The 20,771-nt window shown below is 40.0% G+C and overlaps 3 protein-coding genes across 5 annotated transcripts in view; 1 reads left to right on the top strand and 2 right to left on the bottom strand.

The window, feature by feature from the left end:
* CTNNAL1 (catenin alpha like 1) overlaps positions 1 to 16,301 on the top strand; it is a 54,716-nt gene extending 38,415 nt beyond the window's left edge. Inside the window, exons 9-19 of the mRNA XM_057423091.1 lie at positions 1,518 to 1,676; positions 3,331 to 3,423; positions 3,731 to 3,881; positions 8,867 to 8,904; positions 11,182 to 11,232; positions 11,329 to 11,483; positions 12,211 to 12,259; positions 13,414 to 13,470; positions 13,610 to 13,729; positions 14,711 to 14,794; positions 14,916 to 16,301. Of these exons, the coding sequence (XP_057279074.1) occupies positions 1,518 to 1,676; positions 3,331 to 3,423; positions 3,731 to 3,881; positions 8,867 to 8,904; positions 11,182 to 11,232; positions 11,329 to 11,483; positions 12,211 to 12,259; positions 13,414 to 13,470; positions 13,610 to 13,729; positions 14,711 to 14,794; positions 14,916 to 15,077 (1,119 nt within the window). The 3' untranslated portion in view covers positions 15,078 to 16,301. The remainder of the gene's footprint in view (positions 1 to 1,517; positions 1,677 to 3,330; positions 3,424 to 3,730; positions 3,882 to 8,866; positions 8,905 to 11,181; positions 11,233 to 11,328; positions 11,484 to 12,210; positions 12,260 to 13,413; positions 13,471 to 13,609; positions 13,730 to 14,710; positions 14,795 to 14,915) is intronic.
* Positions 1 to 20,771, bottom strand: part of LOC130606589 (dynein axonemal heavy chain 5-like) — a 459,050-nt gene that overhangs the window by 75,630 nt on the left and 362,649 nt on the right. The window lies entirely within an intron of this gene.
* Positions 6,128 to 20,595, bottom strand: ABITRAM (actin binding transcription modulator). 3 transcript variants are annotated; one of them, XM_057423097.1, is made up of 6 exons: positions 20,536 to 20,595; positions 20,402 to 20,453; positions 17,465 to 17,594; positions 16,671 to 16,747; positions 16,528 to 16,597; positions 6,128 to 6,220 (listed from the first exon to the last, which is right to left on the bottom strand). In XM_057423097.1, exons 1-6 carry the CDS (start codon positions 20,588 to 20,590, stop codon positions 6,167 to 6,169), a joined length of 438 nt encoding a protein of 145 aa, XP_057279080.1. In that variant the 5' UTR covers positions 20,591 to 20,595; the 3' UTR covers positions 6,128 to 6,166. The 3 variants fall into 3 exon arrangements, with proteins under 3 accessions (XP_057279080.1, XP_057279079.1, XP_057279081.1); XM_057423096.1 differs by lacking the exon at positions 6,128 to 6,220 and adding an exon at positions 16,165 to 16,459; XM_057423098.1 differs by lacking the exons at positions 6,128 to 6,220; positions 20,402 to 20,453 and adding an exon at positions 16,165 to 16,459 and having other exon boundaries at positions 17,465 to 17,672; positions 20,526 to 20,590.

The raw sequence follows: 20,771 nt of genomic DNA, 5'->3' as shown, positions 1-20,771 counted from the left end.
GGTATGTTCCTTCCTTGAGTTGATTTTTCTAACAGTGAGACACAGCATTAAGTAGAAGCTCATTTCTTTTTTAGATCAGGATGAAAAGACTCTCTGATGAAAAGTAATCTCTGCGTAGGCTATATATAAATGAGAATTGCCGGTTCCTACTGTAATATTACAAGCCTTGCAAATATCTTTTCTTCAGACCTGACTTCATTTCTGATATTAGTGGTTTGTGCTGATTTTTAATGGCATGCGAGCAATGCTTTAAAATAGTTTATAACAGGTTGTCATAGCTTTTCTCTTGTCTCTAGAAAACAGTCACAGAAAGTTTTGAGGCAACAGCTCAGGTTTCTTGTGTGAAAACAAAAACAAACCAAAACCACCCACAAAACAAAAACCCCAACCTTAATTCTGGACTGCAGAGGAAGTACTGCTGGGGAAGGGGATAAAATAGGGTAGAGACCAGTGGAATAACCCCCCAACGTATCATTCTAGTAAATACTCTCTTATCTACACAGTTGAGGCCCACCAGTGGTGCAATTTCAAGCTCACTGTATTCATAAGAACTTGAAAAATAACTTTTTTCATGAATAACCAAGTTGTATATTCAGTGCAGTCTGGCAAAGTGAGAGTACTAATACAAAAATTGTAATAGTCTTACGACCAAAAGAATGCTCTGCTGTTTCTACAAAGGTCACTATTTTGGTTTCACTTACGTTTTTAAAATGGGCTGATTTTAAGTCAAGTCAGTCACAGGTAAACCTATTATGACTAGTCACTGTTGAACTAGAAGCAGCTGTCACTGATAGCTGTTGTCAGGCAGAGTTCGTCACAGCATGATTTCAGCAGATCCTTGGGTCTGACAGTGGATCTGGATTTAGGGATGTGTTTCAATGGGACGCTTCTCCTTGCTTGTCAGAAGTGTATGGAGAGTGAGACTTCTTCAAGATCCATCTCTGGCTTGAGTCTCCTTGCAGAGAAGATGCTTTTTTATTTTTCTAAGGCCAGGTCACAAGCTGACTTTTTTTTTTTTTCTTTGCATAACTCAGAATTCAGTTTATTCATAGGAACTTAATTTCTAATATATTATAATCTCAGATACTGCGTGGCTTCGGTCTGATCCGCGGTTCAATGTGTGTTCTTCATGACGAGTAGCCTTTGTGCCATGCTTACACTGAACTTTGTGCCGCACAAATTCATGCACCTGGTTTTCTCCCAGCTGTAGCATTATCGGAAAGCAGTAGTGCCATAACTTCATGTCCTCATTTTACCCAGCTGCCCTTTTGTTTCTCTCCATATTTACTTGTGGGGGTTGTTTTTTTTTGAGTGCATTGGAGTTTATCTTTGTCATTTGAACAGTAATTGAAGAATTAAAGTCCCAGAAAATATGCAGGCTGTATAGGAGCTTTCATAGCAGTATATTTTTTGTTTCTTGGAAAAATCAGCTTGTCTCTTAAGTTTATTTTACTTGGTAGTAGATGAATTTCTTTTCTTCCCATGGCTTATCTCTCCTTCTTTTAATGCTTCTCAAGGTTCACAGTGCAGCAACATCTTTGGCAGCAGATCTGCTAAAATACCATACAGATCATATGGTTCTCAAAGCATTAAAAATCACAGGAGTAGAAGGAAATCTTGAAGCTGTAGCAGAATATACTTGCAAGCTATCAGAGCAAAAAGAACAACTTGTTGAGGTGAGTTCACAGCTGCTTTCATTTTGTAAGGCACTTAGAAAATGAGTGGCCAGATTTGTCTTAATCTGTTATTTAGGAAGGTTTTGGTCTGTGCTTTTATAATGTTTATTTATTTTCCTGATATACTGTTGAATTTTGTATTGCTCTTGGTAGGGTCTGAGCCAGAGGTGTCACTGTGGCATACAGTTGTTGTAGAAGGGATGTACAGCCATACTCAATTTTCCTCCTGAATCTAGCCTCAATCCTTATGTATATATTGTGACTAAAACAATCATTAAAAAAACAGGTTTCTAGATCCAAATAGAGATGATAGCCTTTTTCTTTCATGCAGTAGGCATTCAGCAACAGCTGAATCTGAAGACGTGTTTTAAGAGCACTGGGAATGTAGGGTTAAGTTTCTTAATGCAGTGAACTTGACTGTTTTGAAGATCTTGTGTAGCTTTTGTCAGACAAGAGGGCCACTGAAAATCTTTCTGCTTTGTGAAAAGCAGTGTATATGTTTTATGTACTAACACGGTTTCATATGCGTAGTATTCACACACGTGAACAAATAGGACTTCTGAGACTACTGAGAGATCGTGGCTTTTAGATCATGGTTTCTAGGAGTGCCTGTGGAGGGGATGACTGCCATGTATCTCATGTGTTGCTCTCATCTGACAGATGAGCAGAAGTACCTCTACCAGTAGGAGACATGCAGAGATCCATCACTTTGATCTGGAACATGGTGATGCCAACACTTGTACTTTCATGGCATATAAATCTTACCAATTTCTAAAAAAAAAATGGTGATACTGTATGGGGCTTGAGGATTCATCCCAGAAGTATGAATATGCAGAAGCATCACCCTTGAATTTCTGGGGCTGGCAAATCAACGCTGTGGACTTTAAATTTCAGCTTTGCTGTTTCCTTTTTCTGTGACTTAAGTAGTGTTCCAGTGAGACAACAATTTTTTCTTTCTTTTCTTTTCCAGGCATAACTATGAGAGTAAATAATGTTTCTGTGTGAGGCCTTGTAGCATTTTTGATGATGGACAGTGCCATTAGTTTCATATATGCTGTCTCTGTCTTTTAAATGCTCCTTTTGATCTGAAAACTTCAATGTTCCTTCTCAGGCCAAAGTTCACTCTTAATCTTGTTAACAAGAAAAACCAAAAGCCAACAAAACAAAACTACATTTTACTTACTGTGGAAGGAAACAGTTCTTCCCTAATTTGCTGGTGATTTGCTCAAAGATAATTCACTCCCCTGAGTGATGAAAGCCTGAATTTTCCACATGGCTGCTAATTGCTGAGTAAGCCTGTTTTGGTGAAGTCATTTATGCTACAATTTTTCCATGTTCTGTAGGTGCCTAATTAGCTTTCAGGTTTATTCAGTCATAAACGTGAAATTGTTGTTGGTTTATTTTTATTTGTTTATTAAGACTTTTCTTTCTCATGGTGGTGTTCTACGCATTCCAAGTCAGGATTTAGCCCTGTTTTTATTGCAAATGCTACCTGAGAAACACCCAGCTGTGTGGTCTCCAAGTTTCTGAAAGGACCATCAATAGCCTTGTGGCTCTGTGTGCGTGTCTTTGTGCATGTGCACCTTTCCTCACTGCTAATGAAAGCATATTTTTAACCATTCCTTTCTCTCTTTAATTTATGAAATATATTCAGATGTGTCGCTTACTGAGGCATGTTTCTGGAACTGAGCCCCTCGAGATTACATGCATACATGCAGAAGATACCTTTCAGGTCACTGGCCCACAGGTATGCTTAGCTTTTATCTGGACGCTTCTACTGGACATAAATCAATAAGAATTACTTGTGTGAATTTTTTGAAGACCCAATGTAGAGCTGTTCAAAACAGTACTGAGAAAGAATTACACTTTAATCTTGGGTGGTAGCTAAATGAATGCACAAGGAAGATCCTCAAGCCCACAGGTGTCAGATGAATACACTATAGACGTAACAGTAGCAGTTTAATTCTGTGGTTTGCCTGTGAAGGCATTTGTGAATTCATGTGCAACACTGTGTACTGGGACTGAAAATAGCAAATATTTTGTTCTCTGTCCAGATAATTTCTGCTGCAGAAACACTGGCATTACATCCATCTAGCAAGATTGCAAAAGAAAATCTCGAGGTGTTCTGTGAGGCCTGGGAGTCTCAACTGAGTGACATGTCCATGTTGTTAAGAGAAATCAATGATGTGTTCGAAGGAAGAAGAGGTAAGAATGCTATGTAGAAATAGAAAAGCAGTTTTCAGAACATGTAGTCTAAGAATTGCAAGTGTGATTCAGGAAGTGTGGTTTTCTTAAGAGCACAATAGACAGTCCCACATCCCGTATGGCAGTGTGGAATCTAGGTAGCCGTACACAAATGTACTGGTTTTGTATAGATGTTGAATTAGGGTGCTTCTCGGATTTTTCTTTTTCCAAAGAAAAACAGCTAAAAATTTAAAGGTCTGATTTGTGTAAAATTAGGTATGTTTAACTTCCTAGACTGTGATTAGTAATATCAAGTGGAATTGTTCCAAACACACAGAAGTATTCCACACTGCTCTTTGCCAGCGGTGTCCAAATATTAGGGATGTAGGGCTTTTATCCCAGCTTTCGGCTTGTCTAGGGTATACCAGTGTATTGCAGTGAAGATATAACTTAAATTGTGTAACATTTTTAATTCATTTCCTGTATTTCTGGGGGAAAAGCTATATATATATATTCTATGCTGTCAGCTTGCCTTGTATTCACTTCATAATGTAGTGAATGTAGTTATTTGATTTTTAAACTGCTGTCCTTTCTCGTGGATGGAATCTCTGATGACTGCACACTCTTGGGATATTTTCTCTGGTTGGTAAGTTTACTGGTATTTGTACAACATGTAGAAGAAAACCTTGGAGTCTTAAAAAGAAAATAAGTCTGTGTTTACTTTTAGCATAGGGTAATTTACTTTTAAATGGAAACCATATTGTTTTTCATTTTTATCTAACATAATTTTTTTCTGGATGATGTCTTTATGTAGCCTGTCATATTTATTGCGGCTACGTGTTCGTTTCAGTCTTCAAAGTGTAATTGCATACAGGTAGAATGTAATATATGATAATACTGAATGTCTTGTATTTTTAAGAAAATCACTCAGGTCTAAAAGCTTAGATATAGTTAAATACAGGAACTTCGGGTTTGTATCCAGGATACACAAAAAGTAAATCCTTATTCAGGTTAGACGACACTTCATCAATGATACAATATTCATATTGCTGTTAGTGTGAGACCTTTTTTCTGTTTTTAGAGTTTATTTTGTGTGCTTGATCAGCTTTTTCTGTAAGCAGTTCTTTTCTGCCAGCTTTGTTGTGAGGGCACTTAACAACCAGACATGGGGTGCAGTATCTTAAACTGGTTTTGCTGGTTGCTAGATGAATGTGTGTCTGAGCCTGCAGACCTGTAAAAGGAAAACATATATAGAAATTCTGAGTGGGTTTACAGTATTTGTGTGCATTGCAGGTGTGTGGGAATTTGATGTGTTTGAGAAATACATGATCCTTGTTATCCTGCTTGTTTGTCCACATTGGTCTGGAATGCCATCTAAAGATGTGTAGCAGTCAGAGATCCTGTTTACGGGCCTTTTAACTTTCAGTGGGATTTCTGTTTGTTTTCAGAGCCAAGGACCTACTAACTTAATTTAAACATAGCATTATGTTTTATATAATGTAAATTAAAATATAGTATTACTCTAATATTAATTTATTATCATAAATTGGAATTTGCAGGACTGCCCATTAATTATGTGATTTTTTTCATATTCATACAATAGTCTAGCAGGGTTGAATGAGAAACTTTTTATATGTGTGTGCATGTGTGCATATACATGTATATATTACTGTACTTAATAGGATGGGAATCATGCAGCCACAGCAAAACATGTACTTGGTTTCCAACCAAATAGTTCTTGAATGCTGGGACAGATTCCCAGCCTTTCCTCTAGTCAGTAACTTTCTTTCCTCTTGTGGTTGTTGACAGCAGGTAACAGCCATTTTCCACTAGTGGTAGTTTACAGTTTCTTTAAAGCATCATTTCACAAAGCAACCCAGTGTCATTGCTTGAAGGAGAGAGAAGAGAATGGGTAGGTGTTGCTGAGCATGTTGGAGGCTGTTAGTGTATGTGGGCCTGGCTGCAGTGAAGACTGATTTCTGTTTAGCACAGCCAGATGAGTCTGCTCTTGTGAGTGTCTCTTGTTTTCTCAGTCTGTCTTTCAGCATGAAGTGTTCTGATACCACTGTTGGTAAGATAGATAGCAAGGACAGTTTGTGTTCTTTAAATGGCCTTGGGTGCATTAGGTCTTGTATTGCCAAAACGGTGCTTAAGAAATCATGTCTGTTTTCCTTGTATCGTGTCCCAGCCTAGTAAGGGACTTCCTGTTGAATCTGGATTGTTTCGTATTAACTGTCAGTTACCTCCTTAGAAAGAATTTGGTCTCTTATGTCCACCCATCTTCTACAAAGATTTCTTCTGTATTGTCAGCTAATTCTTTTCTGCCTGCTTGTGTTCTCTTGTTGGACATCAGAGTGACTCTTGCCCCAAAAAAGACAAAAATCTCACCTAAATACTTCCACCTTTTTGCTTCCAGGAAATATCCTAAGTCTACCTTGCCACTTTCAGCACTTTTTCTTCTAGAAAACATGACTGATGACCCAATAAATAAGTTACAATACATGTTTGCTAAGAGATTATAAGAGTGGCATTCACAAAACTTTAGTCTCCAAACACAGTGAAGTTTCACAATATTTTGTAAGATTTTCCTCTTCTCGTAACTATGATACATATCTTAATGTTAACGTTGGTAAAAGTGTCTTTATTTTACAGACTAAAATGTAACAAGTGCTTTATTTCTAGTAGAATTGTGATTGTGTGTAAGAAAAGATAGTATTAAATAAGAAGGTATATATTTTTTTCTCCTCAGTTTAAAACCTTGTATTTTTGTACTACCAATATAAATGTTTGGCTTTGTTAGAGAGTTCAGAATACAGTTTAAGAGGCAAAAATTGAGTGGTGACTAAATGTGCTGGACACATCAAATAAAAGAAACATTTTTCTGATTATACTAGATTCCCATTGTTTATACTGATTTCTTTATTGTTATGTGCAATTGCGTAACTCCTTATCCAGTGTTTATTTCCTATCAGCAAATTAGGTATTTCTCATGCTGAGGTTCAAATCTCACATGGATAGAGCACCAGATTTAGCTTGGAGATGAAGCAACATTTTACTGAATTTTTAATGTAATTGCACCAGATCATGCCCAAATTGAAATGGGCTTGGCTTGGGGAGAGGGGTGCATATGCATGTAGGACTGGAGGAAGCTGGTGAGCACACCACAGCCCAGTAACCTTCATTTGAGTTTTGAAAATGCCTCTGTGCTGTGCAGAATGGGACAGTGAGGTTGAGTTTGCCTTCTCTTGCTTAATCTAAAACAGTGAGGAGGCCCATTCTGCACAGTGTTGGCAATTGAATCTCTGCATGGCTGGTCTGGGCTGAGGAGAGTGCTGTGCATCTTGCGAGAGCGACTTCTGTCAGCTGGAAGGTTTAGGTTAGATACTTAACTTTGAGGCTCTTGCACTTTGAGATGAATCACCTAAGGAAAGTACCATCCCATCTGTTGGCTGTCAGACAGTCTCTTTTTTCCTAACTTCTTGGTTTCGACATGCTGGAGAAGAATGTGAATAATCACCCAAGTGCTCCCTAGTAGCTTGGCCAGGAGTGAGAGAGTTATGTATGAAGGTAACTGGCTTTTTCTTGCCCTCCTCTTGTTTTGCCCACTTGTTTTGAGAGGAGTTCGATGACCCTGAGGATTTGGGAGAGCCGTATTTGGTGAATAGGGAATACAGAACAGAATCTAGAAATAGGAGTTCTAGAAAGAAGGGTGAAGCAGGGCTGCAGCCGTCCTGCTTTCTGATAAGAACTGAGGTCAAGAGCAAGATTTAGAAGTTGAAATAGAGACACCCTGAAGGGAAAAGCATGACTGGGGCTACTGGAAAGTGGAAAACTGGAAGACCCAAGAGGATTGAGGTTCACTTGTTAATTACTGAGATATGTTTTTTAGGGAGTCAGTTGCCTTGACACGGAGCTCATGATTTTTCTGTGGTGCCAGGAGATAAAGAGCTTACTTAAAAAAATTCATGAATGCACAGGAGAACCGGCCTATGAGGGCTCAGACTGGAATTTCTCTAGGAGCTCATACAAGAGGAGGAAATAGCAGTTGTAGGAGGGGGATGTTGCTTGTCCTTCTGTCTGTCAAGACGCGTCATCCGTATGCAAACTTGGTACTGATATCCATTATAGTAGCCCTTTGTTTCTTCAGGTGGTGAAAAATCTGTTTTTCACTAACTTTTGAGGGGGTTTTATTTATTTTATTTTTATTTTATTTAGCAGATTTTGCTCTCCTGAATCTACTTTAGTAAATGCAAGTCTTCAGAGATACTAAGTTTTCTGGTAACTGGAGCTCTAATCCTAGGCTGTTAGCCCAGGCACTGTTTCCTCTTGCTGATAAATTCTTACCCACTTTTAGGTAACACCTAAAAGGTTGGGGTTTTTCTTCTCTCCATTTGTTTTTCTCAGACTTGGAATATCTGTGGCTCCTGGGGATATAAGGAATAATTCAGTATGTGTGTAAAATGCTATAGAATCTTTTTCTTTATAAAGTACAGTGCACACAGGATACATGTAGCACAGTACAACATGAGAGTTTTATTATCATTACTTAGAAAAAAACCTGCCTAGGTTTCTCACTAGAGGCATCGCCTACTCCAGACTTCAGACCATCTAACCCATGCCAGGAAAAGCCTTATGTGGAATTATCACTGTATGTTCTGTACTTTGCAACAAAATGAGTGCATGTAGTGATAGCTACTCAGTCCCACTCACTTGTGGATTTCATGCAGAGGACTAGAAATCGAATTGAGGAAAAAAATTCCAAGAAGCTTTCTTAACTGCCAGTTGCTGAGAGATACAATCAGAGCAGCTCAGGGTTCTTGGCTTGTCTCTCTCTGGAAGCACGAGACAGTGAGGGAATTCTCCGGAATATTTAAAGATGAGAAATTACGGGTAAGTAATAGGCTTTTGTAGTACTGTGACTTAAGGGAGGATGAAGTAAAACCCTGTGATCCCATAGATTAAATTTTGCATACAAATTATGTTGTAAACGTGTGTGTTCTTCATAGGAGAGAAGCGTGTCTACCTGTCACTGCCCAGACCAGGGGTAAGTTGCTTTTGGAATTGTTGTATTTACTTTATATCTGCTATTAAATAATTGACTTCTTTCTGTGTCACACCTTGATGAGGACATAGCAGTGTCTTGGTGAAATGCATCTTGACTGAATGGCTGACAGTAAAATATCAAACTTTGTCAACTTTTATTAAATTAATAGCAAGCATCCTGAAAAGTAGGGTAACTAGTTACATTGTATGCTTAGGTTGTACATGAGCTTTAATTCCTGTTCATTAATACGACCTTTTTTTTACCATGTACTTGAGTGTCATGCTATGCAATAAAAAATGCATTGTTACAATGAAAACAGTAAGAATACACTGTAACGTGCTGAAAAGAAATTGTGGTAATCTGATTTTATTCTTTGTTTTTAACTTTGTTCCCAGGATTTAAGCAGTTCTGCTTTGTTGTTTGGCAGGTTGCTGCCACCTTTTGAATTTTGCAAGATACATAGATTTGGGGGAGTTATGATTAATACACAGTTTGACAGTGGAAAGGAAATATAGATTACATTCTTAAGACAACAGATTCCTTCACAAAGAAGTAGTTTCTCTGCCTAACAGATGCACTAACCTTTGGAATTGTCACTCATCCCAGTGCTGTGACTTCCAGTACTGTCTCTTCTCTCCCTGCTGCCATCATAGAGGTCTGCTGTACCTGGCTAATGCCTATGCTGTTCCTGCACAGGAGCCACAGTGTTTCCGTTCATCTAACTAGGTTACATATTTTGTTACCTCTGTGTAATTGTGACTGTGCTGTCTGCTGGTAACAAGGGTCATAGTTGAGGACAGAGCAGGAATGATCATTCATGTATGTGCTTAATGCACAGGTATGTTTTTCTCTATAGTATTAGGTGTCAAATCATATTTTAAAAGCAGAATAACTTCTTACCTGATTTTTACCAATTTTCATATTCAAACAGTGTGTGAGTGAACACCAGAATGGAAAAAACTACAGATGTGAGAAACATCCTGGGATTTCTTTAGTTATCTGTGGACAGAAAAGCTTTTCGTTTTGCGAAATCTTTTGATACAAGATCAGCATTTCTAATACATAGGCAGAATTACAGTGTCTAATCTGGGAAGATATTCATAAGATTCAGAATATCTAAAAATTTGGGTATGGAAAAAGACAAATAGCATGAAAGCTGAACCGAGCAGCAGAATGCAGTGGGAACTTCAATAGTGGTACTTTATTTTTGCTCAAACTGTTGAAGTGAGAGATGGAGATGGTACCTGGATCTTATTTCTGATGCTGTTCACATTGAATAGTGGTTTTTTTTCTCCCCTTGCAGGTATTACTGCACTTAATTTGCCCAAGTACTCCCACTACTGAATAGCAGCTCTTTCCAGGTTGTCAGACAAGGATCTCAGTCCTGTGCTCTTAGCATCCAACCTCCTGCAGTAGCTCACACCTCTCCAAATTGTGATGCCAGCTTGTACTTTCCATTCCTCTGCACTCCAGAGCAGTTCTGAATGTGGACTGTGGCTTCCATGTCTGTTAGTTTTTGCTGTCTCTGTGTGCTGGTGCTGTCACTGTGCAAAGCCAGAAACTGCTTTCTACATGTAAATTGATCCAAAGCAAATTGTGCACTACTGTGTATTATATGTTACTCAGTGGGCAAGCTCTGCCTTACCAGGTAGTCTGCTCACACCAGCACCATTAATTACTGTCTAGTCTGAGCCAATATTTAGCTTGCAGCCAGATGGGTCTTTCAGATATTTCAAGGCTTAAATGAAAGAAGGAGACCCATCAAAAGACCAAAGTGTCAGTATTTGTTTCCAGCCAGTTCAACAAAGTGACACAGAATAACAAGCTACATGGTCACACTAGCATTTACATTGGTTGTACGCTATATCAGCTTGCTACTAGTCAACCTCCAAGTCCCTGTTACATCAGTATCATCTTTGATGGAAAGATTAGTGCAGTAGTACTTGATTAAGACTTTATTTGCTCCTAAGTATTACTGAGGATTTAGAGGGTAAGGAGAAGAGATGGTTCTGAATGAGGAAGTAGAGTCTGAGAACTGTGGAAGAGATTTTTCATTAAAACCTTGGGGTAGCTGTAGGCACAGCCCCTGTTTGCACGTCATTTCAGGAAGACAGCCAGATTAGAACAGGTTGTCAGATTCTACTGGGAAGTTTGTCTGAGCCACTGGAACTCACCTGCAAAGTCTGTCTCTTGAGTATAGCGCTGCCTCTTATGATCTGTTACTAAAATGATTACAAATTTATTTTATTTAAAAATACTATTTTTTGTTTGAAACAGAAGCACAATGCAAATCTGAAAGCATTAAAGCCAGTCAAACTTGATACTGAGGTAAGATGCCATCATTTTAGTAAAAAAAACCTTAATTTTTTAATTTTGTCTGAAGAATATATTTTCAAGTGCCAGAAATATGGTTGTCATTTACAGGAACAGGCAAAAATTGCAAAACTTGGATTAGAATTGCATTTGCTCACATCTGATGTGGATTCTGAGACAGAGAAATGGGAGGATCAGGAGAATGAGATTGTGCAACATGGACAAGGCATGTCAAGTATGGCCTACTCCATGTATTTATTTACCAGGTAATTACACTGTATACAACATGCTTTGGTGGGAAGAGCAGCAGTAACAATGTTTATGAGAAATAAGACAGTTTAATTTTTCAGAGTGTAATAATTGGGGCACATTCAGAAAGGAGCTGTAATTTCTGTCCTTACACTTTGTAAGTTCTTGTACATTTCTAAGCTGCTTAATAATAAATTTAAGGGGGGTTAAGTGCTAAACATCTGTTTTGTTGCAGAACAACTATTTAAGTATCTCTTGGGCACAGAAAACTTTTTAAGGAACATGTTCTTAAATACATTCAAAATTAAGGGAATTAAAGCACAGGCATATATCGGTAGATAGAATTACTGATCTTTGTTGTAGTGAAAGGTGCTCTTCTGAAACTTGCCCATGCAATGACAGCTCTTTTATTTGAAGAATTTAGGGTTTTTTAAGAAGAGAGAAGAATTTGGGATTTTTTTACCTACTATCCCAGTATGCCAGAGATACAGATTTCTGTCCTTGTTCAGTTGATGAGAACTGAACCACTGCTTGTTCCTGAATAGTGCCCTCGCCACTGAAGTGTTTATATTTCTGAAATGCAATTCCTGTAGTAAGTTATTGTTGCGCATAGTATCCTCTAAAAGGGTGATGCTTTACAGTTCAGTAGAGTGAATGGGATGAGAGAGATAAATTGTGCAAGTAGCAGGCAAAATAATCTGCAGTCTATACATGTCATACATTCTCTTTCATTATTTTCCACAGAGGAGAAGGACTTCTGAAAACTACTCAAGATTTATTTCATCAAGCTGAGGTATTTTTAACAAAACAGGAGTTACGCACTCAGTGCAGAACACACTGGAAGACAGGCTGAGAGTGTTGGGGTTGTTCAGCTTGGAGAAGGCTCCAGGGAGACCTTAGAGCAGCTTCCAATACCTAGAGGGGGGCCTATGCAAAAATTAGAGAAGGACTTTTTACACGGACATGTAAGGATATTAGGAAGAAGTTCTTTACTGTGAGGGTGGTGGGGCACTGGCACAGGTTGCCCAGAGAAGTTGTGGCTGCCCCATCCCTGGCAGTGTTCAGGGCCAGGTTGGATGGGGCTTGGAGCAAGTTGGTCTAGTGGGAGGTGTCCCTGCTGATGGGGGGTTTGGAATTTTAAGGTCCCTTCCAATCCAAACCATTCTGTGATTCCATGAACCTTACTCTCTGATTCCTTACACATAGGTGCAGTGTGCCATGCATTGACTGGCAACTGTAGATCTGTAAATTTCAAGCAGCCTAACTCTGATGCATACTTCTGAAAGCTAGCTTTTCAGTGTTCCAGCTAGCTAGCTTTTCAGTGTTCCAGTCTCCATTAAACTGAGAGATTCCAGTTTGGAGTAGGAATAGCAAACTGGCTTTATAGCAAATATAGTGCACTTCCATGCATTAGTAATACTCATTGTGTCACAGCTCGGTCCCTGATAGTGTTTATGGATACTCCATCCTAGTCTGAGCAGCAGTATTGTTAGGGGAAAGAAAGAAGATGTAAAAGTTTGAAGAATACAAAGAAAAGGGCACAAATGGAGGAATGTGGTATGGTATTTCCAAAGTACATGCCTGTATTTAACAGGAGGCTGGTTACCTTTGTCAAGACAATAAGCAAATGGCAGGTGTCATCTATCCACAAAACTCCTGTGAGCTGCTACAGTGCAAAAAATAATCGGAAGCCAGTTTTTTGGTTTTTTTTTTAATATGTAAAGGACTTTATACTTTACTTATCTGGGAGAATGAGAATTAGTAGTGTAGCCTGTTATTTCAGAAGTCAGCCACAAACTGCTGAGTTGTTAACTATAAATGTATACAACTCTTACTGATGTTTTGGGCTACCTTTTTACTTTATAGCACGCTATTAAAACAACAAAGGAAAAGAGCCTCATCTTTTATTGTGGTTCATTTTGTTAACATGCTTTCTCTGCATTTCAGATTTTTGCTACAGAGGGCACAAAGCTTGCTTCAGCTCTTCATGCTTTTTCTGATCAGGTGAGGTATGGCCTCTAAAACCAGCTTTTCAGCTTTCAGCACTTGTAAGACTGCCTAAAAGCTGGTTGCGCTGTCTTCCCATTAAGTTAATCTCAGAGTCTTTAATACAGTGGTTTTGTCTTCCTGAAACACATTTCAGGTACATGTTGATGATAAACCTTTGCTTCTGTTGGAGGCTGAAAAACTGATCTCTATGTGCAAGCAGCTCCAGATGACAGCTAAAGCTTCTGTTCAGGGTAAAAGTGCTACATTTACAAAGGTGAGCTAAAAAAGATGTATATTCCTGAAAGTGAGACCTAAGTGCTTTTGAAATATAGTAACTTATTAATTTATGTTCCTGCTAAAATATGAAACAGTCCATGACAGGTGAACTTCCTGGATTGACAGAGGATTATAAAAATTAATAAGTACAAAATTTTACATTGTTGTGCAAGCATACCACACTGTCTTATCGCGGGCGGGAGTTTTCTTCAACACAGGTGCTACTGTTTTGTGGCGTTTTTCAGTATGATCGATGTGAGCAAGACCATTTTCTGTGCACCTGGATGTTTGTTTCTAATGAGCTATGGAAAAGATGTTTCAATTTTACAGCAGGGACTGAAACTGGCAACAGCATCTGAGCCGCTCAGGTCCAAACTGAGCACCTCAGGGCTACTCCTTGGTTTGGTTTACACTCTCTAGCTAAACTGAGTGGGAGCCCCAATCTGTTTATACAGGGTGATGTATCACTACAGATAATTTGCTATCAAACTAATGTTTGTCAAGGGCCCAGACTTGTGACCTGTGCTGAGTGTTAGACTTGAGGCATAAACTCAAATGCTCCAAAATTTAGCTAGCCTTTACTGTAACTCCTAAGGTAAACTTACATGATGCATGGCTTCCTAAATCACAGAACTCACAAAACATAAAGCAAAAACATGAAGAATTGTGACTAATCATACTTAGATGGTAACAGCTTCTCTCCAAGACACCTACATTACTGTTTAATGTAATATTATTATTAGTTTCTTCTCCTGGGATGTGTCATTCCCTTCTACTTCCTAGCTCAAGTCTTGGGTTAACAGAAGGGATGCTGTTGCCTTACACATACTATTTACATTCAAAAAGGGTAGGCAAAGCCTTTTGATTAGAAGGGATTTATGAAGGGCAAATATTACTTATTGAAGCTTTAAATAGATTATCATCTCATGCATTAAAAAAAAATGCCTAGTAATGCGTGGCCTTACTCTTATTTGTTTAGGTTGATGCGTGCATTCTGAAAACAAGGAACGTGATGACTCTGTTATGCCAGCTTCTTCCACTTTGCTGCAAATTGCTGAGAAAGGTGAGTACTTGGTTAATTAATTGGCAGTGTTTTCAATTTTGGGTTTTGGGGTTTTTGTTGTTGCTGGTTTTTGTTTCTTTAGAAATCTTTTAATTTTTTAATTTTTTTCTAATTTGTGCAGAATAAAGCAGGAAATGGCTGCCTTAAACCTGCTCCACCATGGAGAGAAGACAGAATACGGATTGGTACAAATGCACATACACCAGAAAGGAGAGCTGAAACATTTGGCATCAAGTCTTTAGAAAACCATGTAACAAGCATGACATTTTTAGAGAGCAAGTAATTAGGAGCACTTAGAAATGCAGGAACACCCATCTGAAAATAACACTTGGTGAATTTTCAATATTGCTTTCATTTGTGGAAAGTCAAATCAGGTTAATTTGAATTAAAACTGTTGACCTTTGTCACATCTAATAGATGTCCCTTTACTTGGCAATTACAACACCAACTGGTCTAATTGCTGTGTATTTTTGTAATGTGAATGCCTTTCCTATGCTCACTATTGATACTGGTTTTGTAATTAATGCTTATGAATGTCTTAATGGATGTTTCAACCCAAAGACGCTGCTAATAGACATTTTACGTAAAGAACCTTGTGCTGCATATGCTATATGTAACACTGCTGTTGAAGTCTGTTTACTCATCTCTGGCCTATTTCAGTCTATGTATTTGGATAAAGCAGAATCAGGAATGTAGTCTGAAGGGCTGTGGCCTAAAGCACTGAAATCTTATCTTAGTTGTGAGTTACACCTGCAATGAAGTAGTTCTAGGAAAAAAATAAAAAAGCCAGAACTCTTTCAATAGCTGCATCACTGAATTTTAATCTTGTTGAACTGATTCATGTTTCCAAAAGTGTATTTCTAAGTGATTAATAGTCTTGCCTCAAACCCTTTTTCTTTTACTCTCTTTATTTGTAGATGGCAGTTGTTTCCTTTTTTATTAAAACTTCCTGAGCATAATTTGAATTTTATGTAGAATTACAGAAGTATTATGTAGACTTTACATTATGCCATTTAAAATTTAAGAAAGTAGATACTGATTATGGCAAACTTCTATACAAAGGGCGCTATTTGACGTCAGGATACCATGAAAATACAACCTGGTGTGAAATACGTATTTTCTAGTTTGTATGCTCTTTGTATATAGGCTTCCATTGCATTTTTATTTTCAGTTCACATTTGTCAAACTCCATCTTGTATTAGTTTACCTAAATTAAGTGACGGCTAAATCATGTAATAATTTTTTTGTATGTATTATGCTTGCACAGAGCAGAAACAAAGCTGCCTGTGGAACATAAGTACTCTCCAACATATCCTGTGCTTATTTAAAAATTTGTAGTGCTAGAATTCAGAGAAAAAAGAAAGCAAATCTTAAAATACAAACTATTTGAACTGGTTTATTCTTGTATGAATCAATCATTTAAGTTCCACTTCTATAAACAGGCACTAGGCCTTTCAATACCGTGAATGTTACAGCATACAATAAAAGTAGCTTATTTACTATCAAATACAGATGATAACTCTGTCACTAATAATTTCATGAAGAAGAATTAAGACGTTTCAACAAAACTTCCTCGTACTCCTTCTGCGTCAGAAGTCCTTGAGTTATACTCTTGCTTTCTTCGAATTTGGGTAGAACCACTGCGATGTATCCCTCAGTTGATGGCTAAAAAGCAATGCTGAAGTTAGCAGTGAAATAAAAGTTGCAAAATGCAAAGCAAGAAAGTGTCTTACCTTTTCTTGCAGAATAGTGGGATTGCTAAGAATGTTTTCATTCACTTCTATCAGTCGTCCTCGTATACAACTACAAAAAAGAGTTTACATTCAGTAGAAGCGCAAGGTAGGTCAAAGTAAGAAGAGAAAGAGAAAAACTTTACCTATAAATGGTGTATTCCTCGCCATCTGTTGAAGATATCCTGCACAGAGGGGCAAGTTCTGTTAAAAATTGAGCTCCCTGTATTTGAAAATGAAACAAACACATATATACTTCTAATTACATGGGTCTTATTAAAGGATTACCAGCAGCCACAGAAGTTTGTAAGCTGCTCAGAACAAAGCAAGGCAGTGTGATAGTTAACAAGTCATTGCAAGTTACACTGCTGTGCTTCCTTGTAGAAGGGAAGACACAACATAGTTATGTACACAAATTAAAGAGAAGCTTAAGATCTTACAAATTAAGTCATAATTAAATTTCTTGTGGATTAAAATCAGGGAAGAGAGGAGAAAAACACCACCATTAATTTCAGTATAACCAGGTTAAGCTACACATATTTGAAAGCCTACCATGAAACACTGAACTAGCCCATCTGCTCTCTAGGTCTGTTTGAGAAAAACAGTAGTCTCCAAATCCTCAGCATTTTGGTGGCAAACAAATTTAATCTTCTCAGTGATGTTTAAGTGTCCTCGTATACGATGAAAAAAAATGATTAGCACATCTGTTAGCCTTGGTTTCAGCCCCACTGGAAGCTACCTGTGCTGTAGGAGTGCTGTAGGGCCCTGGTTGGAGCAGTTAAGCAAGCACCTCTGGAAAAAGTCTAAATTCTTTAACCATGGAGGAGCTGTTTTAGAACAGAATGCAAAGGTAGCTTGGCAAGTTTCTAGCCTAGACAGGACAGAAATTTTCACAGTGTGAGAGATTAAAAGGAAAACTAACCAAACCAAAAAGCCATACCCTTTTTGACTTCCCAGAGACTTTATTCTGGAGTCTGCTACAGTTGGCACTGATTTGGTAATTAATGCTTTTAATTGTTTTTCCACTTTGAAGAAGAGGATGGGCTTCTGCCAAGGTGATGACACAGATTCTGCAAAAGGAAATGTAATTATTATGCTGTAGTTGTTGGAAGCCATGCTCTAAGCAAGCTCCACACAGTTCTCTGCCTCTACTGGTGGGATTTGAAATGATACTGCTTCATCTGGGCTCCTACTCCAAACTCCTAGCCAGACTTTAAGTATTGTGAAGGCTGTTATCTGCCTTCACCCCTTATAGCACAATATTCTTCCCTTTACAGTTTAGCAGGAAAGTTAAGCTGATAGCTCAGCCTACTGCAGTGCAAGCCACAGGACAGGCACCTACTAGGCTCAGGGTGGAAGCAAGGACAGACAGGTCAGGGGGACAGCATGAGGATCATGTAGGGTAACTTAGAACACAGTTTATCTGAGCTAATAAAGGAGAACAAAGGATAACTTTTGGCTGTAGACCGGAGACAAATTTTAATTCCCCCCTTACAAAAATGTCATATACAGGATCAAATCAGACTCACTCTCTTCAGGGCATCTTCGACATCTACTGTACCAAACCAAATGAAAGTTGCATTCTGACCTAACACAACCCCCACAGAAGGTGCTTTATTCCATGATACCAGACTTGATCATCAAAAGCTGTACACTTCTTTGTTAAACAGAACCACAGCTTTTTATTTAAAACAGCTAAAGCTGTTCTATCCTGTGTTATCCCACACAGGAGCATACTTGATTCACTTGTCTGCTGATGGCTGAAGTAGATAGTCACTGAAGATGATCAAGTGAAGCACAGTATGCTTTTGTCAGAAAATGTAACCCAAGGCAATGTTTCCTCAGAACAGCTAAAGACTGTTAGTGGTGAATAGTTACAGCAGATGTATCCTTTGGCGAGCTGAGCTTTAGTTAACCTGCTGCTTGCGTTTTATCTTTTTCTAAAGCAGGGTCGTTTCTTGTCATGAAACTGGAGGTGTTGAAACAAGCCCAGCTGTAAAGACTCAGTCCACCTTCATACCTGGGCTAGAACCTTGCTGAATGCAGAAACCTGAAGAGCTCAGAACTTGCCAGTAAAAGAACAGAGGTGAAGCTATTCTGTTTAAGAAGAGTTTAAAACCTAGAGCAAGGAGCAGAATTAACAGAACGCTAACTGCAGAGAAAACCACAGCACAGAACCAGGTCTTTCCCTGTGGATGCTGCATCCATCTCCTTGCACTCCTCTTTGCAAGTTCTTGCTGCGCAGCTTCCCCACAAGAGGGAGCTGGGTCCTGACGAATCCTTCCCGCATGCCCAGCAGCTCAAAGGGACCAGAACAACTACCTCTTCCTGACCCTAGCCTCCTTCCCAGGTTAAGATGACAAAACACCTATTTGAGCTGTCACCTATTAGAGCCGAGACCTGGCAAAACAAAAAAATCAACAGAGAATTTTACACTGCTTAGAAAGACCAGACTGAGCCACAGCTCCACATGTAATAATGGTGAAATACTTCATAGAGCATTTGGCTAAGCTGTTGTAGAAGCTAAGGGCCTTGATATTTCAGAATTCAAATTGGCAAAATAATCTTTACAGACATTTGAACAAATGTTTATATTTTTATTTCCCCCATATCAACAGGATTTAAACTGTTGTTTATATTGGACAACTGAGACATATTGAGTACATAGTGCAAATGTGAGGGTGTCCTTTCTTGCTGCTGTCAGGCCTGTTATTCCCAGGTTGGGTTTCTGTTCCCAAAGAACAAGAAAGCAAGCTGCATAAAGCAGCCACAGAGAAGCCCCAGCTCTGAAGGCCACAGCAAATGGTAGTTCTGCCCTGTGCCAAGAACACCCCAATTCTCCAAATTCTTCAACAGGAGCAAGAAATCCTCTGGGAATGACTGACACCTCCTCATTGTCCCTCAACACATGAGCAATGGCACTGACAGTTTTTGCACAGACAGTAGTTAAGTTCTGTCCTTCCCTTAGGGACTCAACACCCGAGAAACACGGTGCCACCACCCACCCTGCACTGATGACAGGCTTCAGCAGCAGCAGGGCAGGAGCTGGGGAAGGGCAGGTACGTTGTTAGAGCCTACACCAGGTACAGAGTTGATATACTCCAAATGACTGGATATCCAGCTACATCGGAGTGGAAACTGATTGATGCTTTATTTCCTACCTTGCATTCACTGTCTGGGGCACACAAACGTGTAATTAAAAGCAATTAAGATGCATATAGAAAAAGCTGAACGTTCAAACGGAGGTAATTAGTTTCCTAGAAAGCAAGTTACACACACGACTTCTAAACGTTGTTACAGAGAAGCCCTTGAAAGGCTGCATGTCTGTGACTGAAGACGAAGCACCTCTCAGCAGGAGGGGGTGCAACACTACCAATACTGCCGGGGGCCTTTATAAACATCTGCTGAGCAACGTGGTGTGTGGGGAGACAGTTCAAGCTCCTCTGTTCTTATTGGAGCCGTAACTGAAAAGAGATACAGGAAGGCTAAGATCTGCCGCTCTCCCACCCTCCCCTCTTCCAGAAAAACCTAGGCACTCCCGTATTTCGCACCTGCCCCGCTCCTCCAGGCGTTCCGGCAGGAGCCATGCCCCTTGGTTTAACAACCCTGCGGCCAAAAAGCAGGAGCACCGGCTGCTCCCCACCTAGCGCCGAGAGGAGGAGCAGCGGGCGGGCAAGCTGGCGATGGCCCGGCCCCTCGGTACGCCGCCTGCACGGCCCGGAGCGGAAGAAAGCGGCGACTCATTCGCTACAGAAAGACGGAGGCTTCCGAAACGCCAGAACGCGGCGGCTCTGTGCCGGCCGCAGGCGCACACCCGTCCTGGGGAGCGGGCGGGGCGGCTGCCGAAGCACCCTAAGCCCCCAGGAGCGACACTCGCCTGTTGGAGTGCTGCAGCACGCAGAAGTCCTCGCACGGCCGCCCCTTCACGTCTGCAACAGGGCACAAACACCAGTCACCGCCCCGCTCCGGTCCAGTCCCTCCCGGCCGATCCCCAGCTCTGCCCGGCGGTACCTGGCTTGTACCAGCGCGTAAAGTACCGCTCCGCACCGCCCCGCGCCACCGCCATGGCGCCCGCCTAGCTTGCCCTCAGCCCGCCCCGCTGCGATGGCGGCGGTTCCGGCCCCGCCCAGGCCCCGGCACCCGTGTCCATGGAGGGAGCGCGGCGCTATGGCAGCGTTCTTCGCTGGGCAGCCCGGTTTACTGTGAGGAAGTAACAGCTTACATATTTATTCTGAGAAGGCAAGTGA

The sequence above is a fragment of the Pezoporus wallicus genome, unplaced genomic scaffold, assembly GCF_028554395.1.
Source record: "Pezoporus wallicus isolate ANWC-B61680 ecotype Strahan unplaced genomic scaffold, APGP_CSIRO_Pwel_v1 contig_749, whole genome shotgun sequence".
In the NCBI taxonomy this organism is placed as follows: Eukaryota; Metazoa; Chordata; class Aves; order Psittaciformes; family Psittacidae; genus Pezoporus; species Pezoporus wallicus.
Note: the sequence above shows the minus strand (reverse complement) of the source record. Positions and strands in the feature narration are given on the sequence as shown.

Coding starts and splice junctions, on each gene's coding strand:
- ABITRAM (XM_057423098.1), bottom strand. CDS start 20,590: ATGGCGGTGGCGCGGGGCGGTGCGGAGCGGTACTTTACGCGCTGGTAC. Junction 16,598..16,670: donor GAGGAATACACCATTTATAG/GTAAAGTTTTTC, acceptor TCTTTTTTGTAG/TTGTATACGAGGACGACTGA. Junction 16,460..16,527: donor CCACTATTCTGCAAGAAAAG/GTAAGACACTTT, acceptor ATTGCTTTTTAG/CCATCAACTGAGGGATACAT.